We start from the raw sequence: 19,814 nt of genomic DNA on the forward strand, positions 1-19,814 counted from the left end.
AATTGAGCTTGCAATCTGGACATGTGCCCTGAATGGGAACCATGATCCCCAGGTTCATAGGTCGACGCTCAACCATTGAGCCATGCCAGCCAGGTGATAGCATTTTTTAAAAAATCACAATGCAATATAATATAAATTAACAAAATTAGGGGACAAAATTCTATGTGGAAATTTAAAACTATTTTAAACAAAGTTAAGAACAAAGAGAAACCATTAACTTGAAATTGTAGACAATAAAGACACAATATATAAAAACTCCTGGAGTTGTAGGCTATCCATGTGCTCCTGTGGCTCAACCTCCTCATTCCTCTGCTCCCACTCTTCTAGATTGCAATGCAAAAGAAATCCCTGGGCTCATCATTGACAATGGCTTTGGCATGTGTAAAGGTGATTTTGCTAGAAATGATGACCCTCAAGCCATGATTCCATCCATTGTTGGGTGCCCAGGTGGTCTGGGGGGCAGAAAGTCCAGAGCAAGTGTGGCATCCTGATCCTGAAGTACCTCATGGAGCCTGGCATAGTCCTCAACTGGGGCGACATTAGGAAGATCTGGCACACCTTCTACAACGAGCTACATGTGGTCCCTGAGGAGCGCCTGGTGCTGCTGAGGCTCCACTGAACCCCAAAGCCCTCAGAGAGATGACTCAGATTATGTTTGAGACCTTCAACACCTGGGCATGTGCGTGTTCACCTGGGCCTTGCTGTATCTGAATGCCTCTGGCTACATCACTGGTTTTATAATGGACCCCTAGGGATGGGGTCCTTCACATGGTGCCACCTATGAGGCCTATACTGCATCACCACATTCTGTGTCTGGACCTGGCTGGCTGGGGCCTGATGGATTACCTCATGAAGATCCTCACAGAGCACGCCTACAGCTTCACCACCACAGCAGAATGGAAAATCATTCATGACATCAAGGAGAAGCTCTGCTATGTTGCCTTGGACTTTGAGCAGGAGATGGCCACCACCGAGTCCTTCTCCTTGAGTTACCAGTTGTCCAATCATCAGGTGCTCACCATCACCAACCAGTGATTCTGGTGTCCAAAAGCACTCATCCAGCCTTCTTTCCTGGGTATGGAGTCCTGGGACCATCTTTAACTCAATCATGAACTGTGATGTTGACATCTGGAAGGACATGTATGTGACACGGTGCTCTCTGATGAAAGCAGCATGTACTCTGGCATGTTTGACAACATGCAGATCACAGCACTGGATCTCAGCAAGTGGAGGTCAAAATCATCACTCCTCCTAAATGCAAGTATTCAGTGTGAATTGGGGGCTTCATCCTGGCCTTGCTGTGCACCTTCAGATGTGGATCAGCAAGCAGGAATATAACAAGTCGAGCCTCTCCATTGTCCATTGCAAATGATTCTAAATTTACTGCAAGCAGACACATACCATTTGTTGCATGAATTAAATCAAAAGTATACATTTGTCCTACCTCATGTTAGCCTCATGAAACTGGAATAAACATTTAAAAAGAAATTAGTCGCCTGGCCAGCATGGCTTAGTGGTTGAGTGTCAACCTCTGAAGTGCGAGGTCAGGGTTTGGTTCCTGGTCAGGGCACATGCCTCTGTTGTGGGCTTGATCCCCAGTGTAGGGTGTGCAGGAGGCAGCTGATTGATGAGTCTCACTCATCATTGATGTTTCAGTCTCTCTCTTCCTCCCTTAAATTAATAAAAAACAAATAAAGAAATTTGTCTTTGAAGCTTTTATTTGCTACAAGCTGGATTGTAGAACTTGTTAATTTTAATGTTATATTTAAGTTAACTGTTACCTTTGTATATATTACAAAGTTATCTTTAATTTAAACCCTTGGTGCTTCCTGACTGAGGTGAGAGAACACATTTATGGAAGAGAAATTGGCTTGGTGAGAATCTATAAGACCATCAAATTCTTGATCTGTGCAGGGTATTAGAATATACACACTGACTATTCCAGGGTTCTAGAGGCTGGCAGTTTTTGATCAGCTGTCCTTTCTGTCTTCCCAGTCTAACAGTGTTGGAAGAGTCCAAGACTTCAAACTCAGTTTCCTTATAATGTTTTCCTGCCAGAACTGTGAGTTAATTGCCTTGCATTGGCAAATGGTTTGCATTTATACCTGTAAATTTATTAATTCTTTTATGTAAAGCTGTACAAACAATTCTTTAAGTGGTAACAACAAATTTTGGTTTTCTATTGTCAGGTGAGAACATTAGTTGCCAGCAACATGCCATTGTGCAAGGAAAATAAAGTGCTTAAAAAACCTGAAATACAAACAGACCAACAGAAAAACTTGTACAACCCAGAGGAAAATTCATAGTTTTACATTCTTACATAAAAAAAAAGAATTAAGATAAATGAATTGAGAATTTAATTCAAAAAGTTAGGGGGGAAGGGGATAAAATAAATCGTTATTTTTTCTATTTTTATTTTATTATTTTTTTTGATAAAATAAATTGAAGAAAAACAAAAGAAGTTACCTAGCAAAGAAAAAAGAAAAAATAAGTTAGAAAACAGAGGACAAAAATATTAAGTTAAAAAACTAATTCAATAGAGAAACCATCAACTATTTGAATCTAAGGAAAAAAGGAAGAGAGCAAATGTGCAAAAATATAATGCAAGCGAAAGAACCATAAAAGCAGAAAGTTAATGGAATTGCAATAAATTACTTTGTTCAATTCTGTGTTCACCAGTTTAAAAAACTTTATTAAATAGAAAAATGTCTAAGATAATATAATTTACCAAAATCATAGAAAAGATTAAAAACAAAGACTTAAAAACAGAATTCTAGGAAAAATAGAGTTGTCAGTTACACCCACAGACAGCAGCGCACCCAGATGGGGAATTCTACCAAACTTTGAAAGCATACAATCTAATTAAGAGGGAATATGATAATTGGCCCTCATGCTATAGCAAAGATGGCAGCGCCCACAGCTGATAAGGAGGGAATATGCTAATTTGACTGCCCCTGGCCCACCCTCAAATATGGCGGTGCCCACAGCCACACGATGGCCTGCAGGGGAGGGCAGTTGTGGGTGATCAGGCCAGCAGGGGAGGGCAGTTAGGGGCAACCAGGCCAGCAGGGGACGGTAGTTAGGGGTGACTGGGCCAGCAGGGGAGGGCAGTTGTTGGGGGCCAGGCCTGTAGGGGAGGGCAGTTGGGAGCAACCAGGCGTGTAGGGGAGGGCAGTTGGGAGCAACCAGGCTGGCAGGGGAGGACAGTTGGCAGCAATCGGGCTGGCAAAGGAGCAGTTAGGTGTTGATCGGGCTGGCAGGGGATTGGTTAGGGGGTGATCAGGCTGGCAGGCAGAAGCGGTTAGGGGCAATCAGGTGGGCAAGTGGTTGGGAGCCAGCAGTCCTGGATTGTGAGGATGTCTGACCGAGCCTAAACCGGCAGTTGGACATCCCCTGAGGGGTCCCAGATTGGACAGGATGCAGGCTGAGCTGAGGGACATCCCCCTCCCCCCAGTGCATGAATTTCGTGCTGCAGGTCTTTTGTTCTAATATTAATATTATTACCAGAGAAAATTTCAAAGAAGGAAACATCTAATTTCTCTAAAATGGTAACATTGGTAACAAAACCTGAGAAAAATAAAAAAATATATCAGACCACTAATCTAACTTATGAATAAAAATACAAAAGTATCTTAAAGAACACATTAACACAGAATCCAGCAGCATGTAAAAACCAAACAAAAAGAAAAAATACTTTATGACCAAGTAAGGTTTATTCTAGGAATATAAGGATGTTTATATATTAGGGAAAAAATCATATGAAAATATTAGAAGAGAATAATAGATTCCGTGTCATAGATGCTTACAAGTCACTTGAAAAATTCAACATTACTAAGAAAACAAGCTTAATAAATTAAGAAAAAAAATGGTACTTTCTTAACATGATATATCTAACTCAGCACAAAGGCTGAAATTATGATTAATGGGTAAATACTTCAAGCATCTTTACTAAAATTAGAAATAAGACAATAATGGCCACTCACAAATATTTAATATTATATTTGATTTACTGTTCAATACAATTAGACAAAAGAAGGAAATTGGAATTATAATAATAGGGAAGGTGTAAGTAAACTATTACTATTTGCAAGTATTATGACTATGTAATTGAAAAACCCCAGAGACTCAACATTAACAACAAAACTGAGTAATAAAGACTTCATAAATTAGTTACAAGTTATATAAATATATAGAAATCAAATTCATTTATACAAATTATTACCAGAGAGAAAGCATAGTGGAAGATCCATTTAAAATAGCAACAACAAAAAATATATAGAAAAAAATTTAAAAGAAGCAAGACATATGAAGAAAAATTTAAAAACTCAACAGAAGACTTCAACAAATAGAAAAACATACCATGCTTTTTCATCATGGAGACTCAACATCATAGCACAACTTACTCACCACCAAGCACATTCATATTTCATGGCTGTTGTGGCTTTATTGATTCAAGTAAATTGCAGTGTGGCGTCTACCACTAAGAACTGTGACTTGAGGTAAATCAGAACTTCTCTAGGAATGAATTCTCATTTCTAAAATGAGGTTGAACTAGATTATTTTATTATTTCTTCTGATTCTCACATTCCACATTCTGCTTATTTCAGAGTAAAGATGGAAAAAAACTAGACATAGTTTAACTTCTTGGCTTTGAATAAGGAGTAGGTTGGACTACATGTCCAGAATCATTAAGAAAGTTTTTTAGTTCAACAGTAGCAACCCTATATAATTAATATGAGGGATTGGCAAACTTTTTTGTAAAGGGCCAGAATAGCACACATTTTTGACTTTGCAGTCCATGGGGTGGTTTCTGTTGCATATACTAAACTCTGCCATTGTAGTATGAAAGCAGTTATAAATGATATGTCAATGAATGGGTGTGATTGGAATTGGTCCACAGTTAGTTTGGTGACTCTTATTTTAGATCAAATACCTTTCAAACCATCTGAAGATAGGCAGAAAAATCAGGACCTCCACACTTTAATGTTAACATTTTATTAACTCTGGGTACATAATATAACTGGTACTTATATCTAAAAATAACAAACCAACAAATTTTCATAATTTCCGGTTGTACACACTTTAAGTTAATGAACTAGATTTATAAAAGCTACAAAATATTTCACAAGTATGGGAAGATGTGGTCATGAGACTTCATTTTAAGAATGGGTATAGGACATGTAAGAGATTTTTCAAACCTCAAAGGACATTTTGAAATTTACAATGTTAATAAAGTTCTTGCTTAATCAACATTTTTATCTTCATTCATCAGAAGATTTAATTAGAGCAGCTTTCTTCTTATACTTTTCTCCAATCTCTCTAATATTTTCCAAGAGATCTTCAGACACATGCTCTTCATGCTCTCTATCAACTTTAGCAATCTGCTCCTCAAGGTGTTTCTAGTGGAAACAATTAGCAATTGTTAATGTAAAAACATTAATTTTATTTAAAGTGTTTAATTGGCAAATTTACAGACAAGAGTATACCATTTGTAAGAGAAGAAATACTCTTGTACCCAGTATGCAGGCTCCTTTGTGTCCTTTCCTAATCATATCACCTTCTCTTTTCTCCTGAGAGACAACCATTCTCCTGAATGTTTTTCCTTACCACACACACACACACACACACACACACACACACGTATGTGTCTTTAAACAATATAGTTAGTAGTACCTGGTTTCAACCTTCATATTTATTGAATGATATTAAATGTAATATCACTTATTTTTTCATCCAGTATTTTAAGGAATGGTAGGCTGAAGAGTAGCCTCTCCTAAGATGTCCGTGTCCTGCCCTACCCAGTTGGGCTCACTGGATAGAGCGTCGGCCTGGGGACTGAAGGGTTCCAGGTTCGATTCTGGTGGAGGGCATGTACCTTGGTTCCAGGCACCTCCCCAGTGGGGGCTGTGCAGGAGGCAGCTGATCGATGCTTCTCTCTCACTGATGTTTCTAACTCTCTATCTCTCTCCCTTCCTCTCTGTAAAAAAATCAATGAAATATATTTTTAAAAAAAAGATGTTTGTGTTCTAATCCCCAAAACTTGTGAATAAGTTATCTTACATGGCAAGAGAAACTTTGCAGATATAAGTTAAGGATCTCAAGAAAATATTATTCTGCATTATCCTGGTAGACCACAAGGGTCCTTTTAAGAGAGGATGAGCAGTGTAACAGTCAGGGATAGAAGGGAAGTTAGAGAGGATAGAAGATGCTGTGCTATTGGCTTTGAAGCTGAAGGGAGAGGAGACAAGCCAATGAGTGTAGGTGGCCCCTCAAGGACTGCAGCACAGAGGCCCCCTTTTAGAGTTCTGACCACCAGAAATATAAGAAAATAAACTTGTGTTGCTTTAAGCCAATTTAAAAATTGGTGATAATTTGTTATGGCACCAATAGAAAACTAATACTCCAGGTTATTTTGTTATTTTACTATTTGTTATTTTACTTGGCACTCTGTAGTTGGTAGCTACATCACTATATTTCTGCCTCTATTTCCATTCAGACATTTTATAGTCTACCAGTTACTGGATTTAGGAACTAACCTAATCTCGTATGACTGCAACTTATCTAACTATATACACAAAACTTTATTTCCAAATAAAGTCACATCACGATATTTCAGATAGACATGTATTTTGGAGGTATACTGTTTAACCCAGTACAGTACCTCTAGCAAAGTAGAAATTTAATTAAATACTTATGAGTGAAAATGCACAGTTTAATTAGGGGTTGCAAAACTGTTCGCTAAAACTGTTACATCAATTTGTAACTCCAGCAATATAAATAAGAACTCCCATTTCTCCAATTCTTGCTGGCATTTAATATTAGCAAACAAATTTTTTGCCAATTTTTTGAGGGTGGGAAATGGTATATCTTTCACATTTGCTAGCCACATTAGGTCTTTGTGAAATTCCCATTCAAATCTTTTGCCCACTTTTCATATCTAGTTTTCAGAGGACGGACACACACACACACACACACACACACACACACACACACACACACGTTAACCCTTTATCAGTTGTTTTAAAAAATATCTTCTACCATTTTTGTGGCTTGTTTTCCTACTCTCTATGTCTTTTGATATAGAGATCTTAATTTTATAAAACTGAATTTACTTGAATAACTCACTTTACCTCGACTATACAATACTAACTCCCTCATATATCAATTTTCTGTCTATTCTCATATATTTTTTTCTGGACTCTTAACCAGAGAGATTGGTTTGTATGTATCAATACTAAAGTGTGTGAGTTATTATAGTTTTATAATAATTTTTGGAACATCAAACAGACAAAAGACAAAAAAAAAGATTTTGTGTCCTCTCAGGGAAGTTAGGAATCTAAAGGAGTTAGCAACCTTTTCCTGTCAAGGGCCAAGTAATAACTATTTCAGGCTTTGCGGGCCTAAAATACACCAGATGGTCTTTGTTGTACCTGCTGAGCCCGGATGTTGTAGTAAGAAAGCTGCCATAAATAGTATGGAAGTGAATGAAGTGGCTGTGTTACAATAAAACTTTATTAAGATCCAAATCTTGTTTTCTTTCTAGTACTATTTCATTATTCAAAATTTCTCCACATTAAGTTTCAATGATAATTGGTTGACTTTCTATGCTCTTTCTACACTGTACTGGCTAATTGTGAATTTCGCATAGTGCAAAATAAGTGCTCAGTAAATGTTTGTTGAATTTGGTCTGATGTTCTTGAATATTAAAATATACAAAAAGTAATTAAAAATTAATAGTAATTTATCATCAGAGTTTCAAATCTAATTTTATATTAACTGATTAAAAGTTTAATAGTTGTGGTTAGCGTTCCCATAAATCCGTAGTGATAAATCACTACTGGATTAACAACACTAAGGTCAGACGAACAGTTATCTGTAATAGAGAGAGGTACAAAGGATGTTGACAAATATTTAGTTCAACTCTCATTTTACAGATGAAGTAAAGACCAAAAGAAGTCAAATGATACATATATCAGTAAGCAGACTTTCTTAATCTAAGCCAATATTTATATATTATGAATGAATATTTCTTATGAACCTAGAATAAAACACCATCATCCTTGGAAAAATGAGAAAGTAGTCACTCAAATAATTTTCTGGTCTGTGGTTGAAAAAGGATTCATTAAAGGTTATAGAGCCACTAAGTGGCTGAATTAGAAGTAGGTAGAAACCAGGTTTTCTGATGTAGTGTCCAGGATGCTTTTCTTAGTTTTCACTAGTAAGTAGTGAAGAGCACTGGCAAGCAAGAAAGCAGCAGTTCAATGTCTTCCAGGAGAGATGAAAAGAAGTAGGATATCATGTACAATACATGAAGCCTATTAGTGTGATATGAGTCTTCTTTCCTTAAACCATTCACAATTGGAAGTATATCACCTAATCAATTATCCAGGAATTTTGGAGTTCAGCAATTTATCTTAGCTTTTGAATTCTGTACAGCAGGTTGGAAGAATCATTTTATTGTTAAATTTTCAAGCTGTGTGAAAGGTGAGGATAAGGTAAACTTCACGTTTCAGAAATATTTTATGCTGTGTTTAATAAAATTAATAGCAAGAAAAAATATTTGTCGTAACATGCTCTGTCATCTGAATGAAATCTTAAGTATATTAAATGTTTTCAGTATGTACAACAAGGTTTGGCAGCAAATTCTATACTGTTGATGTAATAATATCATTGTTTGCTGTTTATGTGAACAAAACAGATTACTTTATGAGAGGCACAAGTGTCCCCTTACCACACCGCTAGGTAGGATTCTTCTGATAAATTTATACTAGATCATATTTCCCATAGAAATAAAATATATCATTTAATTTCTGTATTAATAAGACAGAAATATATCAGAGTTTTAAAAAGCTTTCTTAGAATGTAGAAAAGACCTTCACACACTTACCTCCACAGAGCCTACATGTGTGGCAACCATCTCTAAAAGACACTGCAAGTTATTTCCCACTTTTCGTCTTTCTTCAGTTGTGGTCTGTACAACCAGTTGGTATCTGTAGAATAAAAACTCTTATTTGAGTTGTGTACGGAAAAAACTTAATACATCAGTTCTAGTTAGTTCACTTCTCCTTTTCAGATTCAATAAAACGAGGCTGTGATCGGGATATCTGCTGCTTGTTCGCATATAATTTACAGATCCAGCTTTCAATCATTAGAACAGAAATAAGACGTTTTCAAAGACCCTTTACAAACAACAAAACAAAACAGCAACAAAACCTCATTCTTTGATATACAAAGCTTGGGAGCAAATGGTTTTACCTAAATCTCGAAAAGATTGTAAACTTATTTTTTGATATAATATTTTCCTATGATTATCATGCATAATAGTATTATAGTAAAAATTCCTCTTTACAAATGCTTTCAGGGGCAAGACATTAAATACACTTGAAGGGGGGGGGGGTCTTGTTTTAGGCATTCAAATTCAAACTTGAAACAAAAACTACAAGCCAAATAAACTTTCAACTAAGTTTCCTATTCCTAGGCTACACATAAGAAAATGAAGAATTGATTTTCTTAAGGCTTGTACTTCCAACATTAAAAGAAGATTTTAAGTTACTCAAAGGCCACTTTAGACTTAGAGAACCTGTGAATTAACTAGTTAGTAAATTGATTTTATATAGTTTGCATGAGAGAATTATGTAAACAGAGGCAGAATATTTTTAAGGAAGGAATGTCACTATTTTTATTTACAGTTATTATATGTCTAAAATTTTCCTTTGTAAGTTTTAAAATTATAAGGAAAACCAGCCAGGAAAACTTAATGCATAATTTGAAAACGAAAAACTTCTAAGAAATGTACCATAGTGTCCAATCAGTTCTGCTATAATGCTTATTTGGAAATATGTTTCAACCTCATACATTAGATAGCAATTTGAGCATAATGCAAATTTTGCATTCTCTTATGTCAATTTCCTGCTTGAGAAACATTAGGTGAATGCAGAAAACTGCACTCAGCTGAATCCAGATGCAAAGGAATACATAAAACACAAAATACTTAAGCACACACCTAACAGGAGCACTAGCTCCTCCAGTTCATTACATATGTGATGAGCCACATGCATCCACATCTGGTAGTCACAACTTTCCATTTAATTTCAGATTATCCTCCTCCTACCTCTTCTCAATAATTCACAAGCTGCAACCCTTTGATTACCTACTTCCCCACACAAACTTCAGGTCTTTTAAAGGTAAAATATATTTATCATAGTATTTATGCTTTTCTGAAATATTTAACATGGTTACAATTGTGCTAGCATTTTCATTAGGTTCCAGTTTTTTGTTTGTATCACTGACAGAGTTTTTGAGTATTAGGCCCCAATCACAATTTTCCCATAAGTCCTGTGATTTTTATTGCATATTTTGCATAGTGTAGTGATTACAAAGGCAGACTGACTATATAAAGTATAAATAGTTCATATATAACTAATTTCTAGAAACTGTATCTTAAAAAATAAGAGCTCAGTGGAATTTATTAAAGCTTAGTGAACTTTTATTAAAATTTACTAACAAATAGCCTAAGTTATTTGAATTGACTTAAAATTTTGTGTTGTTTTGAGGGATTAAAAGCCATTTCTTAATTAGATCTAAAAATGAAGGGGCAATAGCTATAATAGCAGTAGATTGTATTTGTCTGGTGAGAGTTATCTTCATGTTGTAAGCTATTCTGCTTAAGTTCTAGTCACCATTCCCTCAACCCCCCAAATAGCTCTGCAATACAGATTAAAGCAAATAAGCATAGATCTAGTTCTATGGAAATGTTAAATAATTAAACTGAAAATAAACATTATAAATCTTGGTAAAATGAACTTACTCCCGCTGAATAGAATCCAATTCATTCATAGTTTCACTGAGGCCCTCATTAACAGCACTCTCCAGCATGTGCTTGTGTTTCTCCAAGGACTCCAGCTCATTGGCACATTTGTTGTCCTCTTCCTCAGCCTCCTACCAGGATAAAGTCATGGTTTTATATTATATATATTTTGATAGTCACATTCTATATACTTCAGGTGGATTTAAAAAAATATATGCAAAGCATTTGAAAAAATCAGGTTGCATCATCATTTGTATTCCCAGGATGCTTATTGCTTTACATGTAAGAGATATTAAAATGTTCCTCTGAGAACCTTATACTGTAAACATAAATGTTACCTTCTCAAGAGGCCTGAATAAAATTCATTCTGCAGTATTTTCAAGTCTGTATCATAGGAAATTTTATGATATTCTAATTTAAATTTTTTTCCATGAGCATTAAAGATGCTTTATTATACGTAAAAATGTGGATAATTTTCATGCTGCCATTATTTCACATATGTATTAATTATGTATAGGCAAAGTAGCCAAAATTCCTAAGTTCTTAGGTTTCTCAAGATGAAATATACTAAAGAAGTCTTTCACTTAAGTGCTGTAATGAAAATAACTCAAGTGCTGTCATAAAGGACATATGAAAAAAGAAAAATGATTACCAAATGCCTCATTTCATATGAAGATCCTATTATTGTGGTGTATTTTCTAAAAATGTCACATTGCTTCAAAAATGTATAAACCCTAAATATACTACAGGTAAACAAAAAAGTTTGTAATTCCTAATACTTTGTCATTGTAACTAAGTGAAAAACATTGGTGTGGTTAAAATTTTCACATAAATTGTATAAGTGGTTATGAGTATTTCCTTAAGTAAAATGCTGGCCAGAAGGTGGGTTAGAGGTGGTAGAAAATGAGTCTTATTATTTTACTCACATTTTAGATTTCACATAAATGATCTTTGGAATTTGGCCAGGATTGTCAGTTTGGAATGACATTTTATATGAAATGACATATACAAAAGGCCTTATTGGGGTTTAAGAGTATGTTTTGGTCTTTCAAGGATACTAAATCACATATGCAAGTATAAAAAATTAGTGAAAGAGTAAACATATTCTATGGTGAAATAGCCCAAGTCCAGAAAAAAGTCATTTAAAAGAATAAAATAAATAACTCCTTACAATAAACTTTGGAAGAGATGAAAAACTAATACACAAGTTATAAGATACAGCTTAAATATTTCAGTTTGTTGTCAGAACAGGTGCCCCATCAATCACTCATGACATAGCTTTGCCTAACCTATACAAATTGCGGCAAAGTTCTTACCTTCACTTTTTGTTGGTAAAGATCATCCAGCTTTTGAATTTCTTCTTTCAGAGTTCTTACACTTCTTCTGCTTTCCATTACCATTGTATTTAACTTGGAGAAGAAAATGTTGGGTGAGAAATCGTAACTATACATCAAAACAATTTTAATAAGTTATAGGACTTTTGTCCTAACAATTAACTAAACCATGCTATTTCTTCTAGTCCTTTTGGACACTCACCTATGATTTGTCTTAAGAAGCTATTTATTGTAGAATTGTATACCTGAAACTTGTATAATTTTATTAACCAATGTCATGCCAATAAATTCAATAAAAAAAGAATTTATTCCCCAAAGGGGAGTTAATTTCAAGAAAACTTATAATGTTTAAATGCAGAGAGTAGTATAGGAGGGCATTAACTAGAAATCAAAGGTGTGGCTTAATTCTCAGTAAAATAGGATTCTATTATCTGTTTTTCTACTAGTAGCTGTGACAATGCTTTTAAGCTCTCCTATATATTATATAAATATCATATCCTATATTTTTATATTAATTTATTAATAGTAAATATAAATTGCTTTTGCTTTCTAGTTTTTTTAAGACTATCTATTTTAGTTATCTAATTTTCCATTAATGTTCACTTTTTGGGATATTAAAGAAAACTATTCATATGGATTTTACCAATAACTTGCTGATTGGTTATAGTCAATGCATTCTTCCAAAGAGTAATAAAGTAAGCAAATTTAATCTTGTACTTTAAGATCTGTTAAAACTAAAACCCAGGAAAATATTTCCCACAGGAAACAGAAAATAGTAAAATGTATAAACTGACATTTTTCTTTAAAAGGATGATTCCATATGTACATACAATTAAAAAAATTATTTATATATAGAGAAAAATTTATTGAAGTTATTGTTATTTAGCAAAAGATAGAATGGTAAAATGATTATACTTGCTAAAAACACTTGCACATACTTCTCATTCAATCATCAAAAGTCCCTTGTAAGGGACATTCCTTTCTTATTTTACAACTGAGAGGAATGGGCTGGAAAGAATGCTATTTACTCATAATCATGCAATGAGCATATGCCCAGAACACAGACATAGACATTCTAACTCCAAGGACTTTCTCTATACCTCCTGCCTTGTCAATTATTTTAAAGCCTAGAGTTACTGAAGCTATAAACTTTGCTTCCAACCTAAATATATTTCCAAAGTAATCAGTAAGTTAAGCTAGTTGTTTCATTAAATTCACCTGCAATAAGACCAATGGACACCCAAATAACCTGAACTCCCACTGGGCCCTCATGGATGGTCAAAATTATGTTTACTTATCTCTGAGGAGCTTCTATTTTCCATGTCAGCTTACTAAAGTTTCATCAATTAATTAAACATTTCCTCACTTGATTATGAAAATACACATTCTTTCATTCAATAAAGAGCTCTAAAGTTACTTATAAGAAGTTAGAGCCACTAATAGACTGGAATTCCATCACTACTTGACTCCAATCAACCAAGATACTTGGAGGAGATCTTCCCTTCTTCAAGTCAGTTTCAGAATACAGAACACCCATTTTCCTCATGAAGAGAAGTAAGATTCCATCTCTTCTCTGGATTCTATGCCTTCATATTTCTTCATGGACTACATTCATATCCATCAATCCCCTTTGCTCTTAATTTTTAAAAACTTTACCCTGAACTCCCTTATCTTTAAAACAAAACCCTCTCCCCCATAAAACACCACAAAATAAAACCACAAAAAACAAAAACTTTCCCATATTTTTCTAACTACCATTTCATCTCCTTCCCTTAGACACATTTATAATAGTCTAACTTCTAGTAGTCCACAAAGAGCAACCTATTCATACTAAAGTATCTTCTATCTTTCATCATTTAAGCTTCAATCCACAGTAAAATGCTTTCTGGCTCCTCTGCTTTTGAAAATGTCACTAGTATATCTTAATTGTTAAAGCCAAAGAGCAACTTATAGACTTTATCTTATTTGACATAGGAGTAACACTTGATTAGTCCCTTCTGCAATCCCCTTACTTGGGTTTTAAGAACATGTAAACTCCTGGTTTCCTCTTTAAGTTTTGGGAGGTCCTTCTAATTCTTTCTCTTTGTTACAAGTGACAAATTTCTCTTTGTCTGATATATTTTGGATGTAGATGTTCTCCCAAGATTTCCATCTTGGCTGTACTCTCATTTGCTCATTTGGGAGAGCTTTCTCTCAATCTCAGAACTGGGAGATCTCCTGGCTTTAATTAACTGCATACTAAGAAATACCTACCTATATCTATATATCTCCAAACTCCAACTGTCTATTGGACATTCTCCACTTTGGTCTCCCAGAGACCTGAAACTCAGCTTATCCCAGCCTGAAATTCTCTCTTCCATAGCCTTCTCTTGTATTCTTTATCAAGGTTCTAGAACATCACCAATGACAATGATTCTCCCCTTGACAAAACTATGCTCTTCTGAGCTCCCAACTAGGCCAATTTTGGGCTTCATGTTTGTCTCTGTAGTGCTCAATTTTAACAAGAATTTTAACCAGAATCCTCCCATCCTCAATATCTGATCAGGTTTCTTTCTCATCCTCCATGCCCCTTCCCCTTCCCGTGTGATGTTCTTGCCTTCAGTAAGAACTCTGTTAGGTTGGTTTAGCCAGAATCCCCCTTAACCCTGAGTTTGCTCAGTAATTTTCTAACAACTGAACTCCACCCTGCTCCTTGGCTATAAATTCTCTCTTTTCTTTGTTATATTTGGAGTTGAGTCCAATCTCTCTTGCCTACTACAAAACCCCATTGTAATAGTCTCCCTTGAATAGTCTGCCTTATGGTCTTTAACAAGTCATGAATACTTTTTCTTTAACACCATATACTAAAGCTAGACATATGAACATTTTTAATTTCTCTTCCTTAAACTTTACATACAAATGGACCACTAAATTATGTTGTTTCAACCTTTAAATCTTTTTTTCTTCATCTTTACTGCAGTGGCCTTAGTTTGATTTCTTACCACTTATCATTCAAGTTACTGTGAAGTCTCTTAATTATGTGTCTTTATCCTTCGAAAGGGCAATACTGTGAGCTTACTAAAACACACAGGTGTTATTCCCTGACTGAAAAAATTTCAATGGTCCCCACTGCCTACTACAGAATAAACATTCAGCCAACAAGCAACTAAACCCCTTCATAATTATATCATTATTACTCCAGGCTTCTCCCTTATTCTATTTATTATACTAATAGTATTTCATTAACATGCTATGCTCTTTGGACTCTGGACCTTCAGTGGTGTGAGTGTGTGTACTAGTATCCTTCTGTGTAATCCACTGGCCAATTCCTACTTGTTATTCACAACTCAACTCAACTACCACTTTCTTCAGAAAGAACCTAGTGATTATTTTAGATAGGTGTATTATTTAGATAGGTGTATTTACACTACAAAAATGTTATAAGAAAAGTGTTTTCCAGCCCTCCTTTCTACTTGAAATAGAGTTAAAAAGGGTAGATAATGTATCACCAACATCAATTACAACAATACCAGATACACAGCAGACTTTCAAAAATATATCTGCTTCGCCCTACCCGGTTTGGCTCAGTGGATAGAGTGTCAGCCTGCAGATGGAAGGGTCCCAGGTTTGATTCCCGGTCAGGGCACATGCCTGAGTTTCGGGCTTAATCCCCATTGGGGCAGGGGTGGGAGGGTGGGAGGTGAGATGCAGGAGGCAGCTGATCATCGATTCTCTCTCATCATTGAAGTTTCTCTCTCTCCCTTTCTGAAATCAATAAAAATATATTTAAAAAAAAACAATCAAAGGGAAATTTACTCAGTTACATATATCCCTTTCTTATATCAATGATATATGAAATCTAGGATGCTTAAATTACTTCAAATGTTTCTAAGTCAAGGGTATTCCCAACTCTCATTTATCATATTTTAAAATTCATTCCTTAGCAATTAGAAACCACAAATTACATGTAACTTTAAGTTTAAAAAAAATCTTTTTTGCTTTTAATGATTATGTTTTGTTACTTACTTGTTCTAAAGTATCATCTAACCCCATTTTTTTATTTAGAGCTTTATTACTTTCTTCTTCAGTTTGGTTCAAGAGTTCCTTGAGTGGTACCTATAAAATATATAAGAATGGGGGTTACATATGACACATGTAATTACAAAGTTTCTCTTATGAGGCATCTACACAATGTGATAGGAGGAACCACTTTTGGAGAAAAAAAGTAAATCTGTGATATCCTGAATCTAAATGAACACACTGTCAATAAGAATATAAAATTAATTTTTAATATAATTTCTATAGAATATAACCTGCTTTTGGTTTTGAATACATGCAAAATTCTAGATTTGCTTATCTATTCTGGAAATCCACTCTTACTAAACATTTTACAAATATACTCAGTTTAATACAGTCTTAGAAACAATTTGTATGTTTTATGCTATATTCTCCAGAGGTATCATTTTCTTTTAATCCTTTTTAATTGTTTAGCCTTACAATTATCTGCTTGTATTTCATTTCTTCACTTTTTTGCTATTCATTGTGACCCTACTGTAATGGCAAAGACTAGAACAGGGACTGGCTCAGTAAGCCACACAAACAGAGGACTCTGAGGCTGCAAAAGAAACAAGGAACAACTCAATATACTACTGTAGAAAGATCATTGGGGTATGTTGTTCTGTGAAGAAAGCAAGGTGAGTGTACAGAATAGGTAAATGTTTACAAGTTTATTTAAATAAGGATATAACTCAGGAACAACCAGATAGGAGAGCTACATAGAATAAGGTATTTGGGAAGGGGCATGTTCTCTGGGCTTTGCCACTCTCTCTGCATCTCCACATATTCACAAACCCAGAAGCTCTTACCTGCTTGTATTTCTTATGTGTTTTTTTCCCCTGCTATTTTACTGATTTATTTCAACATAGCACTTCATTGCTTCCTTTTATTATTATTATTTGTTGATGTAAAACACATTAAAATGGTTAAACTAAAATAATTAAGTTAAAATAAATTTAATATAAAATTAACTTTTAAAGTATACAATACAGAGGCATTTAGTAATTCACAATGTTGTATCACCATCACCTCTAGTTCCAAAGCATTTTCATCACTCCAAAAGAAAATCCTGTACATTACTATGTTTCAGTAGGCCTTTTGAAGTTATTGGTGAGTTTTAATTTGAGCTGCTCTGTTTTGAAAGATGTAATGTCCTCTTTAACTTTTCTCTAAATACTACTTAAAACAGTTGGAATGGTACCTTCTTGATGGTATTTCTATTTTTATTATTCTATTTCTATTGAAAACTACGAAAAAATAAAAAATGTTTCCTTCTTTTCTGAGCATATATATTCTTTTTGCAATGGATAATCTTTCCTGATTTGACTCAGGTAATTATTTTCTTACACTAGTCAAGTTAAACTACTCAAAGCAGCAGTGAGTACATTCTATCTGCCTGGCTGCCAGTCTACCTGCCTGCCTATGTGCCCACCTAGCAATTGTTTGAGAACAATTCAGAAGACTAAATGTTTACTGGGTGCACCTTTTGAAATTGAAAATGAGTGTGCCTTTATTTAATAAAATTCTATCTACCAATAAACTGTAATCTCTGAGAAATTAGAAACTATCTTTCTGGGTATTTTATTTCTAGCACTTAGCTAATATGGAACACTTGTACTAAATAACTTACTGAAGGAATGAATAATTCTCAAAGGGAAAATGCATAACTTTAGAATTGAAATTCTTTATTTAAAAATTAAGTATTTAAAAATTTACATTTTGGGGGGGCACTAGAGTACTGAAATTTGTGAATAATCGAGAAATTGCAATAGAGCAATTAAAATTTTCTTCCCCAAATTACATCCTTCGATATATTTAACAAATTAGGTGCAGATTTGCAGATTTCTCATTGTTGACTGCTGGAGTCACTTAATGCTTTATGTTTTCATGTGTCTCCTTGTATATGAAACTCTTCTCCGCAGACAACCCCCATAAACCTTTTAAGATTCATTCCAGATTCACCAGCTCTGTGGATGCTTTTTCTCTCAATTCTGGGAAGAACTGGTCTTGTTACCATACCTTGTAAAGACTTCTAATAAAGCACAATTTTTTACTAGATAAATAGATAAAATAGGTAGACAGGATGAAAAGGCATTATAGTATTAAGAGTAAAGTACAATAGCGAAAATTTCCACTACCAAGAAGATAAAAATTTTCAGTGCTTTATTTTTAGTCTGGAATTATAGACATGCTGAAGTTTAAACTTTTACTTATAGACATATGAACCAGATAGCAATCATGTATCTGAAAATCTTTGAAATACTTATGATTACTTACATAAACTTGAGCTCTGTATTTGACAAGGCAGTTGGCACCAGCTTCAGGATAAAACTTAATTTCAAAGTCATAACCTTTGGAATTCTCAGCACCCTTAGGAATAAGTTTTAATTTTCTAGCCAACTTGTGATACTCTGCTAATTGTGTTTCAATCTGTAAGAAGAGAAAAAAAAATGTTAAAAAAAATCAAATAGCCCCATTCTAAATGGTTTTCAATTGGCATTTCTGTAATTTTACACAAAATTATATTGTCTATTTTTTTTAGTATTTTAGTAATGTAGTATTTTTAGTTGTAAAAATATTTTATTCACACTAAATTTGTAGGATAATTATAAGACTATAATTAGGAAGCAATATATTACTGCTCTTCCATTTATCTGACAAATAGTTTGAAATAAGAGTCCAGCCACATTGAGATATTTTTTTAAATGTATTTTTATTGATCTTTTACAGAGAGGAAGGGGGAGAGATAGAGAGCTAGAAACATCGATGAGAGAGAAATATCGACCAGCTGCCTCCTGCACACCTCCTACTGGGGATGTGCCTGCAACCAAGGTACATGCCCTTGATCGGAATCGAACCTGGGACCCTTGAGTCCGCAGGCTGATGCTCTATCCACTGAGCCAAACCGGTTTTGGCCACATTGAGATATTAATGAAAATTCCCCTTCCCTCCCATATAGAACCAATAAATAGAGCAAACATTAAGAAAAAATATGGGAGAGAAACCAAGATGGCGGCATAGGTAAACACCGGAGATTGCTGTCTCGCACAACCACTTCAAAAATACAACTAAAAGACTGAACAAACATCATCCAGAACCACAGGAAGGCTGGCTGAGTGGAAATTCTACAACTAGAAGGAAAGAGAAAAGCATACCGAGACTCAGAGGAGGTGCGGTGCGGAAGTAAAATACTAAGGTACAGAGGTGCACACAGAGCGGGCTGGCAGCTGAGGGCACAGTTGTCTTTTTCAATCGGGAGGGAGTCTCAGGCTCTGAGCTCCAGTTCCGGGCGAGTCTTTGGGGACCCAGACTCATACGGGAGAAGCGGGACTGTCTGGCATCGGTCGGAACTCGAGGGCAGCTTTCTCTCGGAGGTGCTTGCAGCAATTACCGGAACACTAGGAAGCAGAGCCTCTAAGAGCAGGACTGAGAGCAGCCATAACTGCTTACTCCGCCCTGTTGATCCCTGGGACCCGTCCCACCCCGCCCAAGCCCTGCATGGAGGCTTTTGCTGGGTAGCCTCAGGCAAAGACTAGATTAGCACCTCCCTAGAGAACCAGGAGCGAGTGTGTCCAGTGGTCAGAGTGGGACCATCCAGTTTGCAGCTCCTCGGACCTTTAAAGGACATACTCAGGGGG

General features: G+C 35.2%; 1 protein-coding gene and 1 pseudogene across 1 annotated transcript in view; one reads left to right on the forward strand and one right to left on the reverse strand.

Moving 5' to 3' along the window:
* LOC102751708 overlaps positions 1 to 1,372 on the forward strand; it is a 25,100-nt pseudogene extending 23,728 nt beyond the window's left edge.
* Positions 1,373 to 5,205: 3,833 nt separating this feature from the next.
* NDC80 (NDC80 kinetochore complex component) overlaps positions 5,206 to 19,814 on the reverse strand; it is a 35,346-nt gene continuing 20,737 nt past the window's right edge. The window contains exons 12-17 of the mRNA XM_006761863.1: positions 18,454 to 18,606; positions 16,147 to 16,236; positions 12,124 to 12,216; positions 10,808 to 10,938; positions 8,888 to 8,990; positions 5,206 to 5,399 (exon numbers count right to left, since the gene is read on the reverse strand). Coding sequence (XP_006761926.1) covers positions 5,262 to 5,399; positions 8,888 to 8,990; positions 10,808 to 10,938; positions 12,124 to 12,216; positions 16,147 to 16,236; positions 18,454 to 18,606 — 708 coding nt within the window. The 3' untranslated portion in view covers positions 5,206 to 5,261. The remainder of the gene's footprint in view (positions 5,400 to 8,887; positions 8,991 to 10,807; positions 10,939 to 12,123; positions 12,217 to 16,146; positions 16,237 to 18,453; positions 18,607 to 19,814) is intronic.

The sequence above is a fragment of the Myotis davidii genome, unplaced genomic scaffold (genome assembly GCF_000327345.1).
Source record: "Myotis davidii unplaced genomic scaffold, ASM32734v1 scaffold96, whole genome shotgun sequence".
Lineage (NCBI taxonomy): Eukaryota > Metazoa > Chordata > Mammalia > Chiroptera > Vespertilionidae > Myotis > Myotis davidii.